Source organism: Humulus lupulus, chromosome 2, assembly GCF_963169125.1.
Source record: "Humulus lupulus chromosome 2, drHumLupu1.1, whole genome shotgun sequence".
Lineage (NCBI taxonomy): Eukaryota > Viridiplantae > Streptophyta > Magnoliopsida > Rosales > Cannabaceae > Humulus > Humulus lupulus.
The window spans coordinates 116,365,491-116,393,166 of record NC_084794.1 but is presented as its reverse complement, the minus strand read 5'-3'; the positions used below and the strand labels follow the sequence as shown (position 1 = coordinate 116,393,166).

The window sequence follows — 27,676 nt, the reverse complement described above, 5'->3', positions numbered from 1 at the left end:
GATCACTCTCATCATATATACGTTTAAAAGTAATATTCCCACAATTATGCGATCACTAAATAATTAAATTTAATACGTCACAAATCAATAATATATACTTAGCATTTGTAATTCCTCAAAACTAAAAGCTCAATTGCAATTCATATGCCTTAATAGAATTAAGGATAATTCCCAACTCATACACACTTTCTTGAAACAAAGAAATCTAGGTTGGACTAAACTAGAAAAAATCCTCACGAATTCCAATCAATCCTGATATCCACTAGTCTCAACTGAGTGTTTCCTCAAAGGGAGAAATAGGTGGTGAGCTTATAAAGCCCAGTAGGAAAACAAACAATTACAAATGACCCATAGTTTTAACAAAAATCCCTGCATGGTTAGTTTTTTAAAATAAAATATATCATCACGTGTAAACAAAAGCAGAGAGACCACAAATAATCACAAGAGACAAACTACACGTGCACATCACATTGTCCACTAGATCTCTAGTTCCCGATACCAATCATAGAAAACGACATCCTAAACCAGGTAGGCGTGTTTGATAAACACTACAAGAGGTGGCTAACCTCACATCATGTATACAGATACTAGGTATTTACACCTACACGTGGGTAAACACCTAACCTACCTATGATGACACGAAGAGTAGGTCGTGAAACAACAATATGCACAAATCATGATCAATATGGCTCCCAATAGTATAACCAAATGTAGACAAATATAATAACAAAAGAACATATTCTCTTTATTTTAGAAAATTGGGCAGCATAACTACTGCATATGAATAAAACCCCAAAATCATAACCTGCATAGATAAGCATATAAAAATGTATTTGACACTCAGTGCCCTAAGAACAGTCCAAAAAAAAAATGCAGGTTAAGTTTTCATTATTCAAACATTTTATAAATAATTTTTTTTGGAATATGTCTAATGTTATTCGATACATATAAAACAAGTCCAATAATCAAGTTGAGTCCCTACCTCCTTGGAATTGTCAATCCGAGTCCAAAGCGACGCTCCTAAGCTTAACGATGATCCTAGAGTGATTTAGTTCAATTTTAATATCACGTTTTTCTTATGTTCATCAAATGAGCAAACGATTATCATCATTGCATTCCTTATTCAAAATCATGTCCAACGACATATAATATGACCATATTTAAACTTTCAAGTTCCGAAACCTCACCCAAGCAGTGCACAGTAGCAGTTGGTGGAGGCAATGAGCGGTGCACCGACAATGTCCACGAATGTAGGCATGGAATATATTAAAACGATCCCATCGATGAGTACATCACAAATATACAACTAATTAGCCCAAACAACTGTCAGTATCACCGGAAAGCACATCCAAAGGGGCGAAGATATCCAAAATCTCGCCGCAGAAGAATGCCAAGTTGACTCGAATGACTTAGTGGGCGACACTCCTCTCTTCATGCTGGTTCAAATGGTACCAACCATTCTCCAAGTGGTGGCGACTTTGAAGCCTCGACTAGTAGAAAAAGACATTTATTTATCATTGAAAAAGAAAGATCTTCCCATTTATCTCGAGCTTGGCCAAGATCCCGGGGAGGCTGATGAGGAGGAGGATGCGACTTTTGAGAAAGTCGCAGAGATAGTTTCTCAGGTCGCAACAAAATACTATAGCATCACTACCTGCAACAAAAAATATATTGTCAAAGTATATGTCAATTTTTCACTATGGAAAGTCTAGAAAATTGATTATCATGTGTATTAGTTTACATTGATTCTCTATAAAAGAAATGCACGAAAAACATCAAAGTGAAAGAAAAATCTAGATTTTACTAAAAGACAAGGATAAAATCTATATTTTACTCACAGACACCCCAAATCAATTGTAACAGCTAGCTCTACGTATTTGTTGTTCAATTATATTCTTTTTACTACTAAGCTAATAAGAAAGTAAAGTAGATTTTTGGCAAATTTAACCCATAAGAATAGAAGAAAGAGCAACTTTTCTAGCATTTTGAATCAAGTGCTAAGGTTATGAAAAGTGATAGCTGCAATAAAAGAAACAACTATTTTAGCTATTTCGATAATACCCACCAATCCATATATATCATATTCAAGCTTCATAGCCCTAAACCCTAGACCAACAATCAATAAAAATCCCTCTTTTTGAACTACCAAGAGAGGGATGTATTTAAGGAAGAATATCTGCTTTATGTATATCAACCTTCAAGAAATCAAAAACAAAAAAGTATTTCAAATATACTCAAAACAAAGTAAGCGTGTCCCATGTGTATGTAAAGAGAGAGAGAGAGACAGGACGATGAGACTGTGAGAAGACGGTGGATGGACACGTGAATTTGTGAGAGCTTTAGAGTTTCACAAAATGAAGGGATGGGAGGCGACTAATAGTTCCAGACGCAGGGGGAATTTTTTTAAAGGAAGAAACAAAAGGTTAGGGTCAGATGGCTACAAAAGAATTTGTCGCTTAACATTTTGAAGCTCGCCTTTTATTTTAACTTTTATTTGACTTTACGCTCATTTTTCAGATTGCTTATTATAATACTTTTTTAATAGGCCTATAATCATGTATTGTAAAGGGTGTTAGATACAGTGAAATATCTCATGTTTTTCTATTTTATAACGTGACACTACTACAAAAATGAGTTTTCTCGTCAGTTTTTAACTGTCGCTATTGAGCAACAACGACAGTCAACTAACTGTCGTATTTGCTTATACTAGCATAGGGGTAGCTATGCTGACAGTTAAAAATAGTGGCTGTTGCGGGCAACGCTGACATTTATTAGGTGTCGCTGTTACTGGCAACGCCGACAATTAAAATTTTTCGTTGTTGTGGGGCAACACTGACAGTTATTAGGTGTCGCGGTTGCTTGCAAAAAATTTTAATTTTATAAAATTTATCTATTTTTATTTTAAATTAAAAATTATGATTTAAATGAAACATTGATATACAAATCTAAAAAATTATAGATTAAAATAACAAAACTTATACAAAGTATTTACAAATCTAATAAAACAAATTTTGGAACAAATATAACACTGCTACTTGACTCAAAAATCATATAGCCTTGTCTATAAACATAATCGTCTTCACCTTAAAAAATATATAACTAAATTTACAAAGTAAATAATTAACCACCCAAAAAAGAATCCTTTACTCTAATAAAAATTACAAGTAAAAGAAAACACTAAATTCATTGTCAAACAACATATCTTTCTTCTTCTTGTCCTTGCACTCACCCTCGTCACCAATAGTCTTTGCTATGAATTTCTTTCTAAAATCATCCCTGAAACATAAAAAATCACATTATAATACACCAAAAACATGAAAAATTATAACTAGATTATTATTGTAGTGTAAATAAATAAGTTTACTCACGTTGATTTCAATTTTTTTTTTATGCTTATATATATATTGAAGCTCTTCTTATTCAATTGATATACTTTAAACACAAACAAAATACTTAGAAAACTAATATATTTAAGCACACAAACTGATATGTCAAAGAAATATTTAACTCAAAGAAAAGTTCATTAACAACCTTTTTTGTCTGCAATGAAACTGAACTTGAACTAATATATAAAGAAACAAATTAAAATTAGAAGAAAACATAAAAACAAAACATTGGTGACATTCATGCCCTTCGTCGAATTTGTTGTTGTCGTCGAAGTCGTTGTTGCCGTTTGTAGAATCCCATCATCCCGTCACGAGTCTCTAAGCAACTATTCATCACGTTGTGGAGCCTCCCTGCAGTAGCCCGTCGTCGCGTCGCCGAGAAATCACTACGCCGCTCCAATCTCCCCATCAATCCACCTGCAAGAGTTAGAGGGAGAGTGCCGAGAAGGAGATGAAGATAGAAGAGAGAGAGAGAGGGGGGAAAAGAGTGAGCGGCTGAGAGAACGTAAGAGGGGAAATGTTAGATTTAGGTTTAAGGGAAATGAATGGGTTTTGGGCTGGGCTTCTTAAGTGCTGCTGAGAAAAAATAGAAAATAATTGAGCCCCAACCTCCAAATCTGAAAATAATAAGTGATGGGGACTAGTTTTAATAAATACATATTTACATAATTTAGTTTATTTTTAAAATTTTATATTCATTAATTATATTTTAAAATTTTTTATTTGAATTTTTGTGACATTTTATAACTATCGGCATTGAGTTTTTATTCACTGTCTGGGTTGAGGTCAATAGCGCTAATTTTTAACTATCGACATTGGACTTCAATTAATTGTCGGCGTTGGGGTCAATAACGACAATTTTAACTGTCGGCATTGGTCTTGAATTAACTGTCGGCGTTGGGGTCAATAGCGACAATTTTTAACTGTCAGCATTGATCTCGAATTGACTGTCAGTGTTGGGGTCAATAGCGATAGTCAAAAGCAACGGTGACAGTAATTAATTGTCGGCTTTATTTTCTATGCCTACAGTTTTTAACTGTCGCCGTAGAGTCTCGTTAAGCATTTATGACGGTCAATAGAGTTGATTGTCGTGGTTGGGTGTCGGGAAATACCACTTTTGTATAAGTGTGAAGAACCTAATTTTTTTCCATATTATCCTATGTGTCCATGCATGTTATCCTACTTGTCCACACATGTCTTAGTGTGAATCTCAAATCTGTCTTATTGGATTGGATGATCGCTATTGTTTTACGAAAAGATAGCAATAATTCTTCATAGGCTATGAGATGTATGATTCCTAATTTAATGTATGTGATCTTGATTTTGGTATTTGTTAAATTTTGAAAGTCATTTTTTCATTGCACACTATGATTTACATAATCAATATCAACAATTGTGTATATATAGGTTTCAAATTGATTTGTTTGTTAATAACTTTATATCTCTTCTATATAAAAAGTATGTAAATGACGAAAATTCTTGATTTTAACGGGTTTTTATTTTTTTTCCATTAATTTTAACGAAATATTCTTATATTTAACCTAATATTTTTATAATCAACGGTAGATTGTAAACATGACTTAAACTTAAAATAAATGAATAATCAAACAAATTAAAATATTATATTTTTGAGATATTTTACAATGATAATTATTTAAAAATAATAAAACTATATATTTTATAACATAAATAAATATTAATTAAACTTAAACTTAATATTATATTAAACATATAATATATATTCTTTTATTGTCACTACCAAATTCAAACACTTGAACAAACATAAACTTAAACAAAAAAAATTTAATTAATTAAAATATGATATTTTAAATATATTTTATGATAATTTAAATAATTAAATCATATTTATTTAAAAATAATAAAGGCATACAAGTGATATATTTATAAATAATAAAGGCATATTTATAAATTTTTGTGATATTTTTTTATCAAGTGATTGAAACTCTTTTTCTTCATCAAATTCACCAAAGTATACTGTGAGATACATTAGAAACTAAAATTAGTTGATACATGTACACTACTCTCTACACTATGACTTTTTATATTCTATTATTAATTTCTTTTTAAAGACTATTGTATTTTATATATATGTCATCTAGTTATGTAAATATATATCTATATTAACGTTGTGTTTAGATGTCATATATATAGAGATTATTGATATAAATATTTATATATATACTATAGAACTATAATTCATTCTATTATATGTATTTTTTTTTTAAATAGTAAACCAATTTTTATTAAAATTATAAACATTGTTTAAAAGTTTAACACTAAGTAAATGTGCATTGTCCCTTCTATTTAATGTTTGGTTTTAAATAAAGTAAAAATAACTTTATCTTATTTGAAACGAACCAAATTTTACATGTAGTCTAACAAGGAAAGCAACGATAGCTTATTGGTGCGTATAAAACCTAGCAAACATACCATCAATCGAGATGCTTTAATCTAAACTCATAGTATGTAGAGCAACATAGACTTCATCTGATGAGAATGGATGAGATAAAGATTCATTTATAGCCGCAATAATAGTGCCAAAAATCATAGATAATGTATGAGAAAAGAGCGTGTGGGTCCATTCCTGAACTGGAGTAAATATCCTCAAAATACTCTCGAAAAACTGCTTGCATTTATTGAGGCGTGTTGAAAAAATATCCTATAGAGGTTTTGAGATTTTGATGGTGTTATTAGACTTTTGGTTAGATATAGGAGCATCGAAATATTTAGTGTCAGCATCTCTAAGCCATAACAGTCGCGAATGTTATTGCCAATACGTTTCTTCCTTAGCCAAAAGGTCATCAAGAATTTATTTGGCACTTTTGAGATCTTGGAAATGTTGTGGAGTAATGTTAAAGGAAGAGCGGAGTGATGATACTTTTCCGTGAGAGGCTATAATTTCATGTTTCATCTAACCATACTTTACAAAATGTCACTGCTGAATCTGAGTAGAACACTTACTAGTGTTAGAGCAAATAGATTGAAGAATTGGAAGTTCACCTCCTAGTTTGATTGGATAAGATCGGCGACTTTAGGGGTCATCTCACGAGAAAGATGAGAGCGGGACTGTGACTTGATTTTGAAAGTATTGTCCTCTGTCACAGGTACACGAGCACTAACAACATTCGCTAGAAGAGCTCTGTGGTCAGAATTGAAATTGTTGAGATTTGCATTATTTAAGAGAATGAATTGTAGTTACTCTCTTTCCTTACCTAGAATATTACATTTCAATAGGCAGATTCTATTGACTAATTTTTAGAACTATATTTAGTAGTAATGTTCCTATTTATATTGTATACAAACTCCTCATAAATGTAACAATAAAAAAGTACTAATTTCTACATTGTACCATAGCGCGTTACGATTTTTTTTAGCTACTCAAAATATAAATATATGTATATATATTCAAAAGCAAAACCAACCCAGAAAACCAATCCAAACCCCATAGTTGCTGCAAACAAAATACTTTAATACCAAATCCAAAACCAAAAGAAAAAAAGAAAATCATACCATAACTAATCACCGTTGCCATTGACCACCAAGCTAGTTCTTCTTGCTACTCTTGTTGGCAAAGCACTCATACCAATTCTTGTAGCTGTTAAGAAATAAAATCTTACCAATAGTTTTTTATTCTGTTGTAAATAGAGGGTAACACTACAACAAATCTCTATTTCCATAACACATGATTATAAGATTTTTCAAAAAGTATTATAATAAGTAAGATTAAAAAGAAGTAAATTAGATTATAGGCGCGGGACAAAAAAAATTTATGCACCAAATGAAAAAATGGGTTAACTTTTTGCCCAAATCCAATTTTCCTTTCACTCACCTCATTCCTTTCTCTCTGTCACACAACTCCACCTCCATCTCCATCACAACCTTTGTTTCTTCTCTCCCCTAATTTGAAAAATTGACCTTCCCTATCATCGACAAACGGCGCAAATGATAGGGGCTCGTGGGTCTTGTGAAAACGATGGGCCCAGGGTCGTGGGTGGCTCGGTCTCACGGAGGGGGTGGTGGCCCAGTCTCGCGGAGGGGGTGGGTGGCTCGGTCTCGCAGAGAGGTTGTAGGTGGCTCGGTCTTGCAGAGGGGTCCGAGCCCCCTCTTCTTTCTTCTTGAAATTTTGGTAAAATATGAATCTCTCTAATTAAATTATTTATTTATTATATCTTCTTGAGGTGAAATTCTTCTCCTAACATACATTTCTTGTGTTTGGTTGATTCAGACTAGCTTCTATATGAAGCTGTTTGAAGGTGGTGAGTTGTACCCTGGTTAGTGTTTTGTTTTTCTCCCTTTTTTCTCTCCGTTTATACTTTTGATTTTGGTACTGATACTAATAATATTGAATCTATACCCATATCATCCTCGATATCCAGATTTTCTTACAAATTCTGCTCATTCAATGGTAGACACTTCTTCTGTGTGATTTTTAGCTGTATTATTTTCAATTGTCCCCCCAACCCCCAAAATTTCAACTGTAATTGTTATCTAACTGCTTCATTTTATTTGCTCCTTGCAGAGAGCCTAGGATCTTGCAAATGTTACTTCTTATCGAGAATGGGTGTTATTTGGGTATCTTATTTGTCCAGATGAGCTGCTTCGTGTTACTAGCACCGATATTGCTATGGTAAACCTTAATAGATTACATTTCTTGATTGTAAAAATAAATTTGGTGATTCGTTGATAAAATTCTAGCTAATTTTACAAAAAAAATATATTATTTTATCATTCACAATCATGAGCATAGTTGCCACTTGAGTAGCTCTGTTGGTTTGGTGTGTGTGGGAGGAGGGGGGGTTCAAATCCCCATTGGTGCAAGAAAAAAAGAAAAACAATCATGAGCATGACTACTATAATTTTAGATCTTTAAAATGCACATTGATTTCGGTCAATGGGTCTTTAATTATTGTTCTTTGTTTTTAGTCGCTTAATGAATCTTTCAACTATGAACACAAATGGGATTTATCTTTTTATTCAAATATATTCCATATATGCAATAAGTATTTTCTTAATATGCCACAAGCGATTTGTAATACAAGGTTGTTTCATATAAAATAAATGCCATAAGTGATTTGTAAAACATTTGTAATTGTGCCAATGGTATGTACCCATGTTAAAGGGAAGTTTGGTATAAATGTAATCACCATGTTAAGTATTTGTATTGAAATTCTTTTTGTTGTAAGATGTGGAATAGAATGATCTGGTTGAAGAGTACAACATTAAAAACATGATTGATTTATTCAATGGAATATTGTATTGCTTGTTCTTCTCACCTCTTTCTTTTTTGTTGATTATTTCAGGTGGTACTGAAAGAAAATCTAGTTCTAACATTATTTAGGGATGAGGTGAGACTTGCCATTTATATTTGTCTAATGAAACATGTTATAAAATTGAAGAAGTTGACTGTTTTCTTGACTTTAAAATATGCAGTATATACTTCTGCATGAGGAATATCAGCTCTATGTTCTACCCAGAATTTTGGAACCAAAGAGGACGGCAAAATCTGGACACACCAAGCAAAAATAAGCAGATTTGGAATATAGTGTTGCAAAGCAGGTTGAAAAAATGATTAGGTATGACCCTTTTATTCTTCTTCCTTAAGCAGTTATGTCTAACATAAAACTATAATTGGAATGTTTGAAAAATAGTGAGTAGGAACTAGAAAAAGCGGACTGTTCTCGTGACGTTATTCATATCACAATTTTCACCTTCTCTGGGCAGTGGATCCATCTGGTGCATAATGTTTTCTCTTTTCCACTGATAACAGCTCCACTCTTTAGCTCCTGTCTCATATCTTTGGTAAATAATAAAAATAATGGAAGATTTAATTCAAATAAAACTCTGGGTACTATTGAATTCAGAGTCAAAGTATGTATTATAACATGTTATGAGATTGAAATTTTTATCTCCCTGAAACAACCAAAAGTGTTATATCTATTTTAAAGAAATGAAGAATAAGGACCTTCGTGGCTTGACAAATTTTTTTCACCCTTATCTTTCCCTCTCTTGCTTCCCCAGCCTTGTCTGATCTTGTTCATAATAGGCCCCTGTACATTAGACAAATATATGACTATATATATAGATATGTTTTATTGAAAGGAACTCTAGTGAAGTTAAATGGTGCTATAATGTTACAGTAACAAAGATATTCATTGTGAATATATTTTTATGTAGCCATAGCAGGCATAGCTGCATATAATAACCACAAGCTAAAAAAGAAGCTTCTGGACACACCACTGAAGCTTTTATGGCATTGGATGGTAGTTTCAACCTATGCTTTTATGGCATAAGATCATAGTATGACACTGTCATTTTTGGGTCATGTGGCAGGTAGAAATTGGTATCAAGCAGTACTTCATGGGTTCTTTCAAGGGCCAGACACATAAGAATACATGGAACGAGACTCTGAAATTAAGGGGCTGACTTTCTTCCCAGTTGTTTCAACAACAGTTTCCATCCCATTATGCTGAAAGAATCCATACTCTGCCACTTCAAGCATACATGAATCTCATATGGCTACATCGAGCAACTTGTACAGGCTGATTCTGTCTTAAAACTGTGTTATGATTCCTATGACATGGCATGTCCATTTCTTTTCTCTTGTTATGGTTCAAATGACTAATCTCTTGAAGTCTTGATTTATAAATAAAGCTTCTTATTTATTTTAGTCAAGGGAATTTCAGTATTGGTTGAAGACAAGTAACAATTAGGTGTGTGCATGTTTTTTATTAGATTGTTTTAGTTCAAAGTACTCACAGTGATACGTCTGTTTCAAGCCAATTTGAAATATCATGTTAATCTATGCCTTTGACCAGTGCTTTAGTGGACAACCTAGAGTTTTTAAAACTCGTATATTGTTAATGAAGAACGTAATCCATACATTTTCTGTGAAGCTTTGAATTTTTTCTAACCTTTTACTCGTTCATTCTAATCAACATTTGTTATTTCTTATTCTTTTTATATCAGATACCCTGTACCATTATGAGGTTTTAGAAATATGAGTGATTGGTGTTGTATCTTTGGTTTGTTTTACCCCAGTTTTACCCCAGGTTTTAGGAAAATTGCTCGGGTATCGTGTTCCTCTGCTGCCACTCACGAATCATGGGATAGAAAATTGCTCGGGATGTTGAATCTGATTCTGATTCTGAAACTTTGCTACCTTCTTGTGAGAGTATGCATGGTTCAGAAACATCAGAAGATAGGAAAAGTTTCAAGGGTAACAATTAAAGCTCCAATCATGATTGGAAGAAATCACTAGCAGTGTCTGATGGTGCCTAGTGGGATGTTTTTCGGAGACAAGATGTTCCCAAGCTTATAGATTATCTCAAAAGGCATTCCAATGAGTTTGTTTGCCACAAGCGAGTAAGTGTAAAAGCTAAAATGTTGCCGTCTTTTCATGTCAAATAATTTCTCTTAAACTTTTAACTTGCCTGCCTTAGGTTGATCATCCAATTCTCGATCAGAGTTTCTTTCTTGACACCACTCACAAAATGAGGCTTAAGGAGGAGTTTGGTAAGTAGTTTGTGAGTTTCATCATTTGTGGTAATCTGAAATAACTGAATCTAACCCATCTCTATTTTTACCAGAGATTGAACCTTGGACTTTCATGCAACACGTAGGAGAAGTTGTTATCATTCCTGCTGGATGTCCCTACCAGATTTAGAGCCCTAAGGTTATTTTTGCAACAGTATTGACAATCTGAATTAAGAAAGATATATGAAACATTACTTTTATTCTCCATGAGTAAAAGTTATATCTTAAAAGCTCCCTCCTGCTGCTTATAACTGACTAATATTTCCCCATTAAATGAGAGAATATGATTTAGATTTTCTATTTTATATATTAATCTGCCTCAAGTTGGCTTGAATTATCTATAATATTTATGCATTCTTGTTCTGATTCTCCGATGTGCAGTTCTGGTTCATACCATATCGTAATCAATTGTAATATTTACCTAAGACTCTGGGTAGATTGTTGGCCAAGAGCTCTTGATCTTGTGATTACTATGTTCTTGTTTGTTCTTTGATTTTGTTTTAACCTATATTTGTTCTTGAGCGTTGCCATATATACACCTATCTTTCTTTCTTGTTGCTTATTTCCATTATGTGTCCTCTCCACTTTCTTCTTCTCACCACTTTCATAAAAATATATTAAATAATCTATTGACAACTATGAACTAACTCTTTTTTGTCTTCTATGCCCCAAAGATCTCGTTCTTTTTGGCCATGTCTTTTTTTTTTCTTTTCTTAAGTTTTATTTCTAATTTTGTTTTTTTGTCCCAAATTAGGGGTTAGGGCAGCATTGTCTTTGATGATTTATTGTTCATATATTATATGCATTTATAACTTATAATGGAAATGTCCACTATATCAAAGTGATAAGGCATGTCCTTATAATGGAAAATTATGCTGAATGCTTAAAGTTAAATATAAGAAAGTGTTTGTTGAAGTCTTGGCTGTTTATAGTACGGATACTACTGAGTTAAACTACCCCTTTTAGACATTCTTTCAACTTTTTTTTACCCCTGTTTTACAATTCACACAGTATGATCCTATTTATAGTTTATGTATATATTTAATTCAATCTTGGAATGGATGCCCTTTTGATGTGCCACAGTTACAATTTCTTCAATTTTTCTATTTCTTAAGGTCCCTTTTTCACTTTTGTTTTTGCCTAAACTCATGGTTGATTCCCTTTTGATGTGCTGCAGATGCAATTTCACCAACTTTGCTAGAAATATCCGCTGCATTTCTTCATTTTGTGTTTGTGTCTTGATACTAAGGGATATGTTTTCTGTTTATCAACTAGCATTTCTTCATTTTGTGTGGTCTGTCTAGTTATAATTTAATTTCAAACCTTTAGAGAAATATGCTCTAGAGGGATTTCTATGTACATGATCCACTATTTTAACTGTCAAAATACTCTGTAGTGGACCTCCATAGTCTCTTGTTTATGTGCATTTATTTGTTTATGGTAAGATAATGGTTTTGGCATCTTATTTTTTTAGTTGCAGAAATTATTTTTCATAGATTGAACCTATTTGTTATATTGTATAATTTTCAAGCATATATCCATATGAATTTGTAAGCACATGCACACACACACACACACATATATATATATGAAACAGTTGGAATAGGAAATGGAGAGAACGAGCCAGAGCAAGAGCGAGAGTTGGAGGATGTTATAGTAGACAATACTCTCCAAGTTTCTTGTTTAAAATCAGATACCACTCAACTTGGCCGAAATGAGTTTTTGAATCAGATTTCTACAGGTATATCGTACCTACAAAAGTTCAAATATAAAAAACAACACTAATCTATATCGTAATTAATAATAAGATAAATTGGTTTCTTTTTTAAAGTAATTTTGTCTACTTTTGATGCAAAGTTGATTGACTTTATTTGTCTTTGTCATGGAGCATTGAGAGACACCTCCTTTCTTTCTTTTTTTTTACTCATTAAATGTGATTTTATGGTTTCAGGGTATGCATTTAGCTCTGATTCTTGTTATAGGTTGGTGATGAGTTGGCTTAGATTCTCAGAATCTCAAAAGATACTTGATTGCATAAATAGGCCAAGCACTGTAACAATGGAGGATAAAAATATATTTTATTTATAATATATACATATATATTTGCTCTGGAATGTATCTTCTTCCTTCCACTGTATTTGAGTTCTATCTCTGCCTTTGGTCTACTTACAGGCTCACCCAATTCCTGTTCACGTTGAAGAAGTTAAAGGTATCCAGACCCTTGAGAAACATAATTTAGATAATAACTTAGCTTAATGCTTAGAAGCTCTATTTGACAATGTTTTCTTTGCCAGTGTAAACTCTTAATTCTTGGATGTATCTTATGATAAATTTGCTCAAATAGATAGAATTTTCCTTTACTCTATCTTGCAGATGTAGTTAGTGTTGCCCAATACATTCTTGTAGTTAGGTACCTTTGGCCATTCATGTTGCTTGGATTACTAGATGCATCTCTATCAACTAAGCATGTATTGTTTGATTTTGGCCTAGTGTTCCAACGATTGGCAAATGTTTTCTTCCTTTGACAGCAGAAGGTGAGAATGCAATGGTCTTTCATGAATGCCTTTCTTCCAGTTGTGATCTTAACCGATGAGTTATGTCATTTTCAGATAAAAGGAAAACTGAAACCGTGTTACACAGATGCTACCTACGAAGAAAGGTGCCGCAATGGAGGTAAAACTCTCTGTGCTTTCTGATGTGAACCTTTTTTAGCTGGCTATGATTGTTATAATGTACAATAGTTTCTTTTAACTTGAAAGACTGGAGCTAGAGGTGATGATGCAAAGAGGAGTGAAGTTTGAGATAGAAGCATTATCTGTGCGTGCATTATCCTTCTTATCAGAGGAGTACATACCATCTAAAATTCAAGGTGGGTTCTACATCTAATCTTTTGAAAATTCAAGGTGCATTATCCATTTGAAGGATCTAATATGTGTGGATTTTATTATTTATTTCTCTTCATGTTTTTATTTCATATTCCTCTGTTGATATTAATTAGCTTTTCACTTTAGATGGAAAACACCAATAGTTGGCTAAGAGAATAAACAAAATTTTCTGTTTATGTTCTAAATGTAATTTAGTGATAGGAGATCAGTTTTGGTCTGTTTTTATTGATTTTGAAACTAATTCTTTGAATTTTTTTTTCCATTATTTTTGTAAGAGTGACTGTATGAAGAGAAAAGAGAAAGACATTACAAATAGAATAATCCCATTGATTTGGTTATGAATTATAATTGACTTAAAATTTAGTGGTCAGTCTTAGTTGTTTTTTTTCCCTTCAGTTTTGTCAAAAAGTGGTAAAAGAATTGACTAAGAAATAACACAAGTAAACATTAGCTTAGTGAAAAACTTGAGCATAACTTATCCCAAGTAAAATTAAAGATATATAAAATATTTGAATATATTCATTATGATCGATTAGTGACATCAAGATATTTTATTTTATTTTTGGCATGATTAGTTTCAATTTTTTGAATTTTAAGTAAGTAGTATCATGATCCATGAGCTAGAAAATGAACAAACAATTTGTTTCTGGATAATTCATTAGACAATAAAAAAAATATTTTATCAAGATTATCCTTAAACTTTAAGCAAATGAAGCATAAAAATGTCTAGTGATGAAAAAAGATAAATCATAGGATCTTAATCATTGTAAGCGTGAGCTCCTCCTTCTCTCTACCATGGCGCGGCGACGTAAGGTGGCGCAGAAGCTTGTTCAGGCAGACCCTTGTTCCGAGCTCCCTTCATCCACTGATACCCTACCCTCCGTTCCTCCGACTGAAGGGATATGCGAGATTGATACTGATGTGAACATTTTGCCAAAGGTTCTTGAGATGTTAAGTCAGGATGAGGTTCGTGCTTCTCCGATGAAGAAGACAATGCCGGAGAATCGATCCCCTTCTTGGGCGGAGGAGGTTGAGAACAAATCGTTTCATGAAGCTGCGAAGGAAACTTGGTCTCAATTCAAAGAATCCCTTCCTTTTCAGGGGGGTACTAAACTTGATTATAAGGAACCTCTGCAACAGGAAGGGCAAAAAATTGCTCAACTGGACCTAGAGGAAATTGCAGTTGAAGCTTCTTTCTGGAATTCGGCCTTGATTTGTGTAGTTATGGGAGCTAATCCGCCATTGCTTGTCTTCGAAGGTTTCATTAACGGGATTTGGGGGAAACTTGGGATTGAACGAGTTGCGAGGATGAATTCAGGATTTACAATGGTCAAATTCATGGATGAGGCTACTCGTGACTTGGTCCTAGAATCAGGGGTAGTTCACTTTGATCGGAAGCCTGTTATCTTAAGGCCTTGGACTGCTGATATTGATTCCCTGAGATCAATTAATTCAATACCGATATGGATTCGTCTCCCAGGTTTGGGGTTACAGTATTGGGGCCCTAACTGCTTAAGTGCTCTGGTTAGTACTATTGGGAAACCAATAATGATAGACAAGATCACTAAAGATAGATCGATGATTAAATTTGCTAAGATATTAGTTGAAATGGAAATTTCAGACTCTTTTCCTAAGTTCATCAGCTATATCAATGAGAGAGGTCAAGTAGTGGACCAAGTGATTGAATATGAATGGATGCCTAAAAAATGTCCTCAATGTAAGAAGTTAGGACATACTATCTCAACTTGCAAATTTGGTGAAGGATTGGTCTGGAGAAAGAAGGAGAGTTCAGCTAACCAGGTGGATGGTCGTACTGCCCTTGGAGATTGTAGCACCCACCAGAATAAGGGTCAGGATATTCTGAACCAGTCTTCTTCAAAAAAGGAGATGATACCCCAACATGAGGATCCTCCGAAGGAGCAGGGCTGGTCTACACCAAAAAACCCAGGTACAGTAAAGTCAAAATCCCCTGCTATAGACCAGAATAGTAAGAATACATTTAGTGTTCTTCAAGAACAGAAGAAATTTCTTAATGATCCTTCAGTATTATTAAACTTAAATGGACAATTTCAACATAATGAGTTGGAATGTTAGGGGCATAAGTAAGAAGAATAAGCAGATGGCTGTGTTGGATGTCTGCCGGATAAATAAGATTGGTATTGGAGCTTTACAAGAAACAAAAATAAAAGGTGATAATCTGAAGGATGCAATTGATACTTGTTTTCAGGGATGGAATTATCATAATAGCATAAGAGTGGAAGGCCAAATTCTTTTGATATGGAAGGAAAGTTGGGTTAAAGTGGAAGTTATCAAAGACCATTCTCAATTTTTGCACTGTAAAGTTAAACTCTGTATCACTGGTCAGGAGTTTTGCTTTACTGTGGTTTATGGCTCAAATCAACTGGATACTATGAAGTTGCTCTGGTCTGAATTGTCCTCTATGCCTCTACCAATTAAACCGTGGCTTATTTTGGGAGACTTTAACGCGGCTTTTAACCCAAATGACAGAAGAGGTGGCAGATGTATTTTGAAAAAAGAGATTGAAGATGCTAGGAGCTGGCTTGATCTTGATCTGGTGGAAGAACTGAGTTTACTGGGAACTTGTTACACCTGGTCTAATAATCAAGAAGGGGATAATCGAATATACTCTAAGCTAGATAGAGTTTTTGTCAATGAGGACTGGCTGGACATTTTCCCGTCTATTATAGCTGCTGCTTGTTGGGAAGTGTCTTCTGATCACTGTGTTGTTATTCTGAAGCAAGCTGGTATTTCAAATGAGGGTTTTATTCCTTTTCGGTTCTATAATATGTGGACAAGTCACCCTTAGTTCAGATCTACTATCTTAAATAATTGGAACAAAGCTCTTAGAATCAAGGGTTGTGAATTAGATCAAGTTTCTTGGAAACTTTTGCGTCTGAAACATGAGTTGAAGAAGTTCAATTGGAGAATTATTGGGGACGTGGATAGGAACTATGAAGACTATAAAGCTGAGTTTCAAAAGGCTCGGTCTGTACTTTTCTCTGATCCTCAGAATCAACTTTTAGCTACAGCAGAGAGAATAGCATTTCAGAGATTTAAACAACAAGAAAAGATCTATGGCAGCTACCTTAGGCAAAAAAGTAATATTGAATGGATTCAATTCGGAAATGAAAATTCTGCTTACTTTCATGCCTATATAAATAAAAGGAAGAGAGCTAATCGAATTGCCTCCTTTGTTACTGAAGATGGTAGAGTAGAGGACAGTTATCCTAAGGTAATTAGTCACTTTATTAACCATTTCAAATCAGTCCTGGGTTGTCCTAACAAAGCTACAGGGAAGGTAGATTATGCCATAACAGCTTTAGGTCCTGTATTGAGTATTGAAGACCAGCTAGCTCTCATCAAACCTTTCTCATACAAGGATGTTAAAGTAGCTATGTTTAGTATCAGCTCTATAAAAAGTCCTGGACTAGATGGTTTTGGGGCTGGTTTTTTAAAAAATTTATGGAAAGACATAGGGAAGGAGGTTTCTAAGGCTGTTCTTAAATTTTTTTAATATGGGATTATTCCTAAAGCTTTGAATAGTACTATTCTAACCCTCATACCTAAGATGGATCACCCGAATACAGCTGCTGACTTTAGGCCAATCGTCTGCTGCACTACTCTTTATAAGTGCATTTCTAAAATGCTTTGTCATAGAGTGTCTGGTATTCTACCAAAGTTGGTTAACCAAAATCAAGGGGCATTTATCAAAGATAGATCTCTTGCTCATAATGTCTTAATTCTCCAAGATCTCTTAAGGGGTTATAAAAGGAAGTATAACTCTCCTCGGTGCTTATTGAAGATCGGTTTGAGCAAAGCCTATGACTCAATCGACTGGGACTTTCTTGAAAACTTGCTGAAAGCGTTAAATTTTCTTGATCGCTTCATAAGATGGATCATGATTTGTATGAGAGGTGCTTCTTATTGCCTTATGTTGAATGGTCACCTTCATGGTAACTTTCAAGGGGGCAAAGGTCTTCGCCAAGGCGATCCCATTTCTCCGTTACTGTTTGTTATAGTTATGGAGTACCTTACCAGATCCTTATTACAAGCAGCTCAAGGAAAAGGTTTCAAATTTCACCCTCTATGTAAATTAGTCTGTGCTTTGCTGATGATTTACTTATTGTGTGTAAAGCCAATACTAGCTCCATTCACATTATTCAGCAGTCATTAGAGGGATTTTCAGCTGCTTCAGGTTTGATTATTAATAAAAGCAAATCTAGAGCTTATTTTGGTGGGGTTTCATACCAAGAAAAATCTGGTTTGCTGAATATTCTTCAACTGAATGAAGGTGAGTTTCCCCTGACTTATCTTGGTCTGCCTTTGAGACCAACGAAGTGGAAGGCAATGGATTGTGACTTAATTTTAAAGAAGATTAGACAGAGACTTTGTGTTTGGGCTAGTAGGAACCTTTCCTATGCAGGGCAGGTTCAGTTGATCCAATCTGTTTTGTTGGGTATTAGGAACTACTGGATGAGCAGTTTTCTTCTTCCTCAGAGTGTTCTTAAGGAGATTGATCAACTTTGCAAAATTTTTCTTTGGGGAGGTAAAGGAAATAGGAGCAAGTTTCATCTTACTTCGAGGGAGCTGGTTTGCTGCCCTAAGAGTCATGGTGGGTTAGGTTTCAAGGAGGGGCCTATTTGGAACAGATTGTTATTATCTAAATTTATTTGGGCTATCTCTTCTAAGCAGGATTTGCTATGGGTAAAGTGGGTTAACTGCATTTACTTGAAGGGGTCTCAGATTTGGGATTACAAGTTGCACTCAGATGCCAGTTGGTACCCTGACCTATGATAACATAGTCGGTCTTAACACATCAAAAAGTGTTATGGTATGTTTTGATAACACATTTTCGGTGTTATTAAAAGCATTTTTTCTTGTAGTGTAAATGTTATGTTGGCATTGTGGTCCTCACAAATATTACCAAATCACTCAGTGTACAAACTTAGTTAGAATATTTTCATTCTCATCCATTCTATTACACAATTGTAATCTAGAATCTTCATGTATATTTTGTGTAATATAAATACAACAGTAGCAGTCTCAGCATTTCTTGAGCTGAGTTTTTAATTTCCATCACCCAAATATCCAAATTATTTCTTGGTATCAGAGCCTCTCTTAGCATGTGCCCTATGTCGACTCGTAGTGACCCTTCATATACCCCTGGGAGCACTGCTGCTACTAAATCTGTGGTGGATCACACTCCCAGCCACGATTCTCTGCCTCCCATCTCAGCTTCGTCTGCTTTTGTCCCTTCGATCCACAACACCCTTACCCAACCTTTTGCCCTTAAGTTGGACCACAATAACTTTTCCTTATGGAAAACCATGCTCCTTCACTACACCAAATATCTTTTTCCATAACACATGAATATAAGACTATTGGAAAAGTATTATAGAATGGAATGTTAAAAAGCAATAAAGTTAAAACTTAAAAACCAAATGAAAAAATGCGGCAACTTTTGAGAAAGCCCGCTAAAATGTAGTAAAGAAAGAAGTCTCGGTCGCTAACTTGATAATAGTCTTGGTCACTCATAGTGTTAAGCAAAAAAAAAAAGGGAAAGAAAGAAAGAAAGAAGAAGATGAGAAGAATACTCTCAAAGTCTTATCGTTCCCCTTTTCATTTCTAGGAGTCTCTCTCGACTCTAGCAATTCCATTATTTCTTTCTTGGAATCATTTTCATTGTTGTTTGGGTAAGTAATTTCTAAAAATTCTCTCTCCTTGTGTTTTATTTTCAAATGTTAGGGTTTTTCTTTCTTTAATTTATATCAACACATTTCAGGAATAGTATATCTATTTTGGCATTACAGATCTGCTTCTCTCCTTTGGTCATTTCTTGCTTCTCCCATAGTCTATGCTGTCACAGGCTTCCCACTTGTCTCTATGTCACTACCAATCACTTTGTTTCAAGGTATGTATCAATTCATTTTCTGCGTTGCTCTACCCTACTGTCAATCACTTTGGTGTCTCTATTGTTTTAAGATATTGGGCAACTAAGGTTCGCGATTTTAATTTTTTTTTTTTTTGTGATGGGGCTAATTTACATAAAAATCATCTGGGGAAATGAGTTTTTGAGATAGTTTATTAGTGTAAAGATTTAAAGACAAAAACTAAATGCTTCACGTGTTTGTTGTTTTGCTTTATATACAACCGACACAAATTGAGATACATATTAGAGAGAGAATATGTATATATATACAAATGATTGAATAAGTTGAATTAATTGGGATACATTTAAAACTTGTCCAAAATTTTAAGACTTCAAGATGACCATGGAAAGTTTCACTGCAATCATAGAAGTTGATTTAATTTGAATAAACACTATTGGCTATCATAAAAGTGAATTTTTTACCACTTGAGGAAGAGTGTTTATTTTATATGATTGTTTGCAAAGTTAGATGTAGTAGCATGTTATATGAATTTGTTTATATTATAGTAAAGAAAAAATTTGTACCCATATTTTTGAAACAGATGTTAATATGGTTGATAGTGAGAAAATGTATTTTCAACACTAAAGAACTTCATAGAATAGAGATCTGATTGAGCATGAATGTTCTATCAATCCTGAACTTGTTGCACAAATTCAAACCCAAAGTAATATTATTAGTAACCCACCGTTCAATTTTTTGTAAAATTGTAATTACTTTGTTCTTGAATTAAGAATTAGCTACAGTGGATATATGCTTTTATCTGATGTTCAATACTGAAATTTGTCTGAAAACCAATCAAGCTGCATAGCTAAGAGTCTTACATTCAATAAGAATGTTAAGTGTTCGATCATAGTCAGCTATCTTTGGCTGATTCGAGTTCTGATACAGTGCTGTAAATTGGCAAGTTATGATCAGTTTTTTAAGCAGATTTCTTAACGTGATTATATGCAGACTGAGACATGGACGCATACCCTTCTTTTTTCATTTCAATACCTTGGAGTCATCTATGGTCAATTAAGTTCAGCTCCTCTATATGTGTTTGGGACAGTTCATCGAAAAGAGTTTGTATCAGATGAGATAGCTTATGGCCTTTTTCCCTTTATTTTCTAGACTATGACCATCATTTCTTTGCTGAAATATGCCCTTTTAGTACTGAGAGATGATGATGATGGAGAAGGTAATTAATTGTGTTGCATTTAAGTAACTATTGAGAGATGTTCTGCTAGGATTGATTAACCTTTGGACAAATTCTTGTAGGTGGTACTTTTGCTTTGTACTCAATCTTATGCAGGCATGCCATAGTGGGTTTGCTCCCAAGTGACATAAGTGCAAAGGAAGTTATGCAGTATGAGGAAGAAAGTCCTTTTATGACCAAGGTTGAATCCAGGGCAAGAAGAGCCATTGCCAAACACAAAAGCAACCATTATCTGATGTTGTTCTTGGCTTTGTTCAGTGCCTGCATGGCAATTAGCGATGGAGTTCTTACTCCTTCTCTTTCTGGTTTGAGAGTCCTTATCATCTTGTCTTATTATTTCCAGCAGGAACATGCTTTGAGCTCTCCAGTTTGAATAATCATTCTCTTTTTCTATCCACCTTTCCAGTGTTATCAGCTTCAACAGGTTTTGGAAGAACATTGGCTTCAATCAAATGTAAGACAGCCTTAGTCTGAAATAGAAAGAAAGGAAGACATTCCATTCTGTTCAGAAGTCCTTTACACAACAATGTGTTTTTCAGTTCTTGACAGGTTTTTTTTCCTTGTAATTCCTACCAGTTTCACATTCAGAACATAGATAGGAGAGAATCTCAAAAGCTTTAAAAGAATGTGAGTTGTCATCTATCTGTATAGGATTTAAATTTAATACTTTCATTGGTTTCCTCTGACATTGATAGCATTCTTCATTTAATATTATTAGACAGATCTTACATTATGTGGGCCTTTTGACTAGTGATGGCAATCTATCTGCTTTTTTTGTTGTCTTTGTGGATTGTGTCATATTTACTACTGTTCATGGTCAGATACATACATGTAACAACCCCAAATTCGCTAATGAGGCTTAAGGGCCTTCATTAGTGTGCCAGGAGAGCATTAATGGATTGAATGTGATTTAAATGTGTAACTATATGATTAATAATGTTTGTATGATAATTGATGACAATATGTTATGTATATGTGATAAATGTGAGAACCACATTATTATGTGGGTAGGTTTGCAGAGCACGATTCAAGGCGATCCTAGGGCTAGTTAGCGGGGGGAAAGTCACAACAGGGCTTAACAGCTGACTTTGGATAAGTCAGGGGTATTTTAAGTATTGGGTAGTTATTTGGACTATCCGGTTATGAAAACAAATATATGGAGATATATTTGAGGATAGGAAGTCTAGGCGGGAATATTGGGGGATTATCCCATTTTGCCCTCGGGGACGGTTCCGGCACCCCGAGCCTTGGGATTAACTTAACAAATAAGATGAACTTAATGAAACCCTTAGAAGGAAAAGATAAACCAACTCTTTCTCAGCTCTACTCTCTACTCTCTCTCAAGGAAACACAAGGCAAAAAAGGAACAATGAAATCAAAGGGAAACAAGCTAGGAAATTTCTGAGAATTGAGCTGGATTTTGAGGCTTAGTTCAAGACTTGTTCAGGGGAACTAAATCAAGGTTAAGGTAAGGATTTAAACCATGTGATTTATGAAGTTTAACCTTGAGTTTCACCTGGCTATTGAGGATATTGTCCAATTGATGTTTAGGGTGGAACTTGAGCTGGAAACCATTGGGGATCAGCTGGGTTTTTGGTTAGAGGAAGGACACCATTAACAAGGCAAACTTAAATTTATGAATTGTTGGTTTGAGTTTGGGTTTTTGAGTGGTTAGTTTGAGTGGTTATGTTCTTAAAGTTTCAGTGATTAAGAGTGGGATTTCTATGAGTTTTGAGTTGAATTTTCTGTTGAATTGTGTGGCTTAAGTTGGTCTATAAGCTTTGGTAATGTTGGGTGTTGAAATAGGGGGCTTAGTGGTGGTTTTGGCTGAGGTTTTAAGCTTTTAAATGGTGGGTTTTCTGGGCTCGAAGGGAAGGGTCGCGGCTTTGTTCTAGAGCGCTGCGGCCATAGGATGAAGAAAAGCCAAAGAGGCTCGACCAAGGGTGTGCGCCGCGGCGCCGAAAGCAAGGGCCACGGCACGTCTCTTCGCTCAGGGTGGCCTTGGTTTTGTTTTGAGGCTAGGGCCACGGCTAAGCTTCAAGGGCCGCAACCCTTATTTGTGTACTTGAACTTTTGGGGATTTAAGGCATGGGAATGTGGTCTAGTATGCTCGGGATTGGTTTCACTACCGTGCTTGGTGGAATTCGGATTCCCGGGAGTTAGTTTTGTAATTGGAAACCTATATTTGAATATTAATGGAACCCTATACCTTGGTTGTGATTAGATGATAAAAGCTTAGGCTCGAGAGCGGATTGTGCTTGAGGAGTGTTGCTCATAATCTATAACCGTAAAGACTAAAGGTAAGAAAACTGCACCTGGTTGAATATATGTGACGGGACTAAGGGTTCCCTATTGTAAATGCTTGAAAAGATGGTATTAAGCCATGCAAGATAATTAGTGAACCAACGGCCTAAGGATGCCAAGGGTTACACTAGCGCACAGGGCGTAGCTCGCCCACTGGTAGCCGAGGACACCCATATATGCACTGAGCTCGGTTTAAGCGGGCCGGAGTCAGTGGGATAAACAGAGGGTGCGGCCTAAGTTGTCAGCCCTGATTATTATGTGATATAAGTGATATATGAGATTTATTTCATCTTGAATTTGTTGATATGTGCTGGATGTCTATTGTGGATTATTTAATGAGAGTACATGCTTAATGAATTAACTATCCGTTATCATTGATTGTGTTGTATATGATGTTTTCTTGCTGGGCCTTGGCTCACGGGTGCTACGTGGTGCAGGTAAAGGCAAGGGTAAGCTTGATCTACCTTGATTGGAGAGCTCTACGAGCAAAATGTACATAGACAGCTGCTCAGCCGCCACGGTTGAGGTTTAGACAGGGACGCGAGACCCAGAGATTGTCTATTTTGCCTTAGTATGGCTAACTTTTGTTTATGTATTTTTGGGAGTCTGTAAACCAACATTTAAACTCTGTTTCTTTTGGGATCCCGTGTATGTAACAGTTTAATTATATAAAATGAGTCTTTTGAGACCAAAACCTTTTAAGCCTAGCTCTTACATGTTTAATGACACGTTTTTAAAATAATGACTTGATTAGCAAGTCTTGCCCCTCTATAAGTACACAGTGTAGCGGTCTTTGCTATCCAGGGCATTACATACATCTGATTGTTTGGTACACTATAGTTATGTACTTCTGGTCTATAATGTTTAGTAGCAGATAGAAAATTGAAATTTATGACAGCTGTGAGAAATGCCTTAATAGTTTGTGTGCACAAGGCATAGACAGATTGTTTTATGTCTTTTGGTTTATTAGTTTGTGTGTGTCTGGAATAGATAAAATAAATCTTAAATCTAAATTTTGTGTATTTCCAGATGGCAGCAAGAACAACATAGTCCTAAGTTTTACAATGATTTTTTATACCAAACATGACACAAGACCATGATAAAATCACCCCAAATTTAACCATTTTTTTTAATTCCTCAATTGAGTACTACTTGTCATTCTTTCTCTATTTTTAAAACCCAAAGGCTCCTTTCTTCTTTTTAGCTTATGATGACTCTCTATATATAGTCTCTTAAAGCCTTGACAATGTATTATAGTGCTAACAGAAAGAGTCTATCATTTCCTTCATCATTGGTCAATGGTCTTTTATAAGTAGCTGATTTTTTTTAACAATGTTTGTTGTGTATTTCTTTTACTCGTATATGGATTTAAAAATATAAGTTTTTTTTACTAGTGGAATGTATTGTATAATGATTGACATAGTACAAGAAAGTTATGCAAATTTATTTGTTTACTTGTTACAATATGTATATATATCCACAAACAAACATGTACCTTCTCATCTTTGTTTTTTTTCTTATAAATAAGGAGAAGTAAGGGAAAGGTAAGGATTTAAGTTGGTCCAAAAGCTTGTTTGGTCCATTTCCATGAATGAATTTTTTTTTAATCCAATTTTGCTATGTTCTGTAGTATGATTCAATTTCAGTTTATCTTTCCTTAGAAAAGTGACTTGTTGAGACCATTAAGGAATGTTGTAGAAAATTTTGTATTATTACTATATTAATTTTTTTTGGTATGACATCACATAGCATTATTATTATATGACTTTGATTGTGAATTAAAACAATGAGGCTTTAGAACTTTTTTCTACGGTCCATCTTTTTAGCTTGGAGTTGAAATTGTAGTGAAAAAGTAAATAATAAAACAATCAGAACTAGCAATATAAAAATCGCTCTAACATACTTTATTATTATTTATTTGCTTGACCATATTGTTTGTGAAATTCCTTTAGTTTTGTCCCTGAAATAAGGTACCATGTCAACTTACATTTATTATGATTATGGAGCATTTGTTCCCAATTTGAGACTAATGCATTTGAGTTATATGCTTTCAGTTGCTCATATGGAAAAACTCCTATAATAATAACAAGATGTACTGGAATGGTGCATGAATCGTGTCTCTTCAATGTATGCTTTGAATTGTGCCATTAATGTTTTCATATATATACATATATATATTCTTCATATGTGTATTTCCTAAATGTTACAAATCAATAGAAAGTTAGAAGTTGTACTCATGACTATGCCTTTTCCTATTGAACTTTCTATTTTGTGAACTTTGAAGCTTGTTTTAGCCTTTAGTATACCAATAATACATGACTTATTTATGTGAAGATGAATCATATAATAGTTAAAGTTTGAAGTTAAATGGTACATATATGGTTCTTTTGCCTTTTTTTTTTCTTATAAAAAAAGAGTCAAAGATTTCATTAAGGTTTGCTAAGTAGATTAAGGGCATTTTTATTGTGTGTGTTTGTTAAGTAGAGCCATGCTAAACTTTGGCTCTGGCATGAGATTTTTTTTAATCCCAATTTTGCTCTGTTCTGCAGTATGTTTAATTTTAGTTTATCTTTCTTGAGAAAAGTGACTTGTCGAGGCTTTATTGTTTGTTGGGACTCGATTAGAGCATAAGCAACAAGAATATAAAATTATCTAACTATTAAATTTAGACTATAGATAAAAATATAAAATCATTATGCCTTAATAAATTCACTTTATACATTGCACATCAAAGACCAATAATTAAACTTTAAATTGATATTGTTTGTTAGACTGTATTAAGTTTTTTTTTCGTTATGTTGTCTTTCATCATATAGTGATTTTCATATTTTATGTGTTTTGTTTGTACATTTTAATGGGCCACTTAGCAAATCTAGGTCTCATGCATGTTACAAGTAATAGAAAAGCTTGGTCTTCTAAACAATTCTAAGTTTGAATTGTTAAGGATTTACTAGTACAATAGTCTTTCGTGATCATTTCCTTTTCAAGACTTAATCATTGGCTATAAATGACTCTTCAATTCCTCTGAAATAAGGTACCATGTAAACTTGCATTTATTATGGTTATGGAGCATTTATTCCCAATTTGGTCTCTCCTCGTGTAAGAGTTATCAATCTTTTTTATGTAATGAGATAAAAGGGTGCACTAGTATATAAATTCATCATGCAAGTTAGTTGAGAAAAGCTTATGTAAAGAAAAAAGAGAATAAAGTTGGTAGGCATGTTGGCTTTGACAGGAAAATAAATTCAGTCCAGAAAGGGCATTCAACATATGATAATTTGTGAAATTTGTTGGATGAAAATATTGATTTGTTACAAGCCACCATTTCTCTTTAAAAAATAAGATGGTAGGTAATAGCTTTGTATCCACAAACATGTCCTAAAACTTATATTCCAAGTTCACTATTACAATCTTAATTTTTGCAAATTTGGAGAAGTTATAAATTGATTTAGGATTAACTGGAGTAGTTCCGGAGATCCATGACTTTGCAGGAGAATGGGTACTGTCTCTCTCTCTCTCTCTCTCCCTCTTTCTCTCTCTGTTAAAACAAAGAATGTGCAATTTCACCTTGGCTAACTTGAAAAGTTTCCAACTCTGATGTGGGAGATTTGATCTTGTTTGTGTTGGGGAAACTGCCTTGATTTGTGTAGTCACTGAAGCTTTTTCTTTTTGGCATGTTCATTCTAGGTTGTAATATTTCGAGATGGAATATACTTGACCTTGAAAGAAGTTTTTGAGAGTCTGGATCTGAGGTATCATTTCATCTGCCTTTTAACTTGTACTCGTCTAATATATGTGAGTGTTCTGTTTTTGTTTGGACACTGTGTAACCTTTATTTCCATCTCCTTGGACATGGTATGACCTAAATGTTGACCTTTTGGATGTTCACGCAGACAATAAACACATTTCATCGTTTTGACAAGTTTAATCTCAAATACAATCCCTGTGGCCAAAGTTGGCTCATGGAGATTTTTCCTAAAGCAGGACAATCTTATTCAAGGTATGATCTTTATGTTTACTTTATAAAAAATGATAAGCCTGGATAAACTTTTTCCCCTTCTCTTTCTATTGGTTCTATGTTGAAATTACTTTCTTACCGAGAGCAAGAGGAATAGGACTACATAATAGTGTTTTTTTTATTCCTTAAATCTTTGTTTCATTTTGATAATACAGTTTGTTGTAGTACTTGCTTCTACTCGTTTTCTTTCTCTTCCCCATTTTTTTGGGATGTTCTTGCTTCCCGTAATAAAATTTGATCTTTCATCTTTTATATTCTTCTGATAATTGTTAGCACTTTAATTTTTATATGCTCATAGTATAGTATACATCAAAGGAAAGGCTTTACACAAATTTAGGCCCTGACTTGCATTTTCTGTTGCTATAGAACTCACTTTTTGTATA

At 34.2% G+C, this 27,676-nt stretch overlaps 1 protein-coding gene and 2 long non-coding RNA genes across 4 annotated transcripts; all 3 read left to right on the top strand.

Annotated features, from left to right (window-relative positions):
- Window positions 1-8,706: 8,706 nt before the first annotated feature.
- LOC133816260 (uncharacterized) lies at window positions 8,707-9,139 on the top strand. Its single transcript, XR_009885118.1, has 3 exons — window positions 8,707-8,752; window positions 8,838-8,980; window positions 9,056-9,139. It is a non-coding gene; the product is annotated as an uncharacterized LOC133816260 (long non-coding RNA).
- A 6,805-nt stretch (window positions 9,140-15,944) lies between these two features.
- On the top strand, window positions 15,945-18,640 carry LOC133814648 (uncharacterized). The gene is made up of 4 exons (XM_062247583.1): window positions 15,945-16,590; window positions 16,687-17,292; window positions 17,380-17,799; window positions 17,982-18,640. Exons 1-4 carry the CDS (start codon window positions 15,945-15,947, stop codon window positions 18,638-18,640), a joined length of 2,331 nt encoding a protein of 776 aa, XP_062103567.1.
- A 757-nt stretch (window positions 18,641-19,397) lies between these two features.
- On the top strand, window positions 19,398-27,076 carry LOC133818401 (uncharacterized). 2 transcript variants are annotated; one of them, XR_009885893.1, is made up of 7 exons: window positions 19,398-19,539; window positions 19,657-19,757; window positions 20,728-20,953; window positions 21,034-21,425; window positions 21,548-21,598; window positions 25,330-25,402; window positions 26,963-27,076. It is a non-coding gene; the product is annotated as an uncharacterized LOC133818401 (long non-coding RNA). The 2 variants fall into 2 exon arrangements; XR_009885892.1 differs by lacking the exons at window positions 25,330-25,402; window positions 26,963-27,076 and adding an exon at window positions 26,712-26,952.
- Window positions 27,077-27,676: the final 600 nt, after the last annotated feature.

What these genes read in the sequence shown, in the direction of transcription:
- LOC133814648 (XM_062247583.1), top strand. Translation starts at nt 15,945, where the DNA reads ATGGCTGTGTTGGATGTCTGCCGGATAAATAAGATTGGTATTGGAGCT. An exon ending in ACTAGATGGTTTTGGGGCTG is followed by an intron (nt 17,293 to 17,379) that starts GTTTTTTAAAAA and finishes TTATTCCTAAAG; the next exon opens with CTTTGAATAGTACTATTCTA. An exon ending in GTTGAATGGTCACCTTCATG is followed by an intron (nt 17,800 to 17,981) that starts GTAACTTTCAAG and finishes TTGTGTGTAAAG; the next exon opens with CCAATACTAGCTCCATTCAC.